The following is a 1484-nucleotide window of genomic DNA, read 5'->3' on the forward strand; positions in this document are numbered from 1 at the left end:
TGTGTGTGTGTGTGTGTGTGTGTGTGTGTGTGTGTGTGTGTACCTGTGCATGTTGCCGTTGGTGGTGAAGGTCTGTCCACAGACGTTACACTTGTAGGGTCTCTCCCCGCTGTGGACCAGCATGTGGCGGTCCAGCGACGAGGCCGAGCTCAGGCACTTCCCACAGATGCTGCAGGAGTGGTCGGTCGCCCCGGCGTCGGCGTTGTGCTGCGGAGACGCACCGACACACACACTCACTACACACTCACTACACACAAACTACAGACACACTACTCCCAGCTAACACCGACCTCAGTGTAACACTAGCTCCGTTTCCATCGGAGACGCAGCAGAGCTACGTTACCTTTAACATTAGAGACACCCTAACTCTGTCTCCATCCACACCTTCTTATCCCAAATTAACTCATACTGAAGGAATAATGCGTCACGGAAACAGTGAAATTGGTGAATTTCCTCGGAGGGGCGAGAATGGCGATCGCACGCTTGATTTGTGAAAGCTGAATTCATATTAAAGTTGCCATGTCGTGTGTGGACTAGGCCCGAATCTGGGAAAAATATGAATTTCTGCTCCTTAGAACTGATGTCACGATTTTTCGACCATGACAAAACACAAAATGGCGACACGATGCGGATTTATTTTGACATCTATAGATCATCACCACAAGCCTGTAACCATAGAAACCACGATATATCGCAGTGCCTGTTTCACACAGTCAGTAGATCTGTTTCAATCCGCATGTTTCTATCTGAATTAGTGATAATGAATGACAAATTCTTTCTGGAAACAGTAAAATTTGATGGAATTTCTTGAATTTCGACTCAAAGGAAAATGTCTCATCTGATTTTCTCTTGATTATATTCTTCTTCTGCGATAATCGCTGATGGAAACCTTATTATAACGAATGGAAACACCTTAAAATGTCTCCAACCCATCCGATGTACCAGTCTGACCCTAGAACAGCGTGACAGTGTGATGTCATCACGTAACAGGTTTTAATCGGCTTTAAAGCCGTTGGATGGAAACACACGTTCACCAGATTTATTCACAGGAGTTATTTTACCAAACTTCAGATACTTCATATCATAAGTGGATGGAAACTTAGCTACAGTCCTTGTTTTTGACTCCTTAAAGTACATCAAAGCATGTCTTTATATGCACTTTACTGCTATAGTACAGTGAGGTGTTTACCTGTCTGATGTGCATGGTGAGCTGGTGTTGTGTTAGACAGTTTTTGTCACACAGCGGACAGATAAAAGCTGAGCTGTCGTCTTTGGTGTCCTGGGAAAAAAAACACAGAGAGACACACGTCAACATAACAACGCAAGTCGCAAAAAAACACTATTTTTAGTGTGTATAGAGCAGCATATCTCCACCAGACTCCATGTAAATAATCACTACTTTTAGGCTGTATAGAGCAGCATATCTCCACCAGACTCCATGTAAATAATCACTACTTTTAGCGTGTATAGAGCAGCATATCTCC

At 43.8% G+C, this 1484-nt stretch overlaps 1 protein-coding gene across 1 annotated transcript in view; it reads right to left on the bottom strand.

Annotated features, from left to right (window-relative positions):
• The window catches only part of LOC117938306 (ras-responsive element-binding protein 1-like), a 21412-nt gene extending 20097 nt beyond the window's left edge, over positions 1 to 1315 (bottom strand). The window contains exons 1-2 of the mRNA XM_034862827.1: positions 1190 to 1315; positions 6 to 207 (exon numbers count right to left, since the gene is read on the bottom strand). Of these exons, the coding sequence (XP_034718718.1) occupies positions 6 to 207; positions 1190 to 1315 (328 nt within the window). The remainder of the gene's footprint in view (positions 1 to 5; positions 208 to 1189) is intronic.
• Positions 1316 to 1484: the final 169 nt, after the last annotated feature.

The sequence above is a fragment of the Etheostoma cragini genome, chromosome 22 (genome assembly GCF_013103735.1).
Source record: "Etheostoma cragini isolate CJK2018 chromosome 22, CSU_Ecrag_1.0, whole genome shotgun sequence".
Taxonomy (NCBI): Eukaryota; Metazoa; Chordata; class Actinopteri; order Perciformes; family Percidae; genus Etheostoma; species Etheostoma cragini.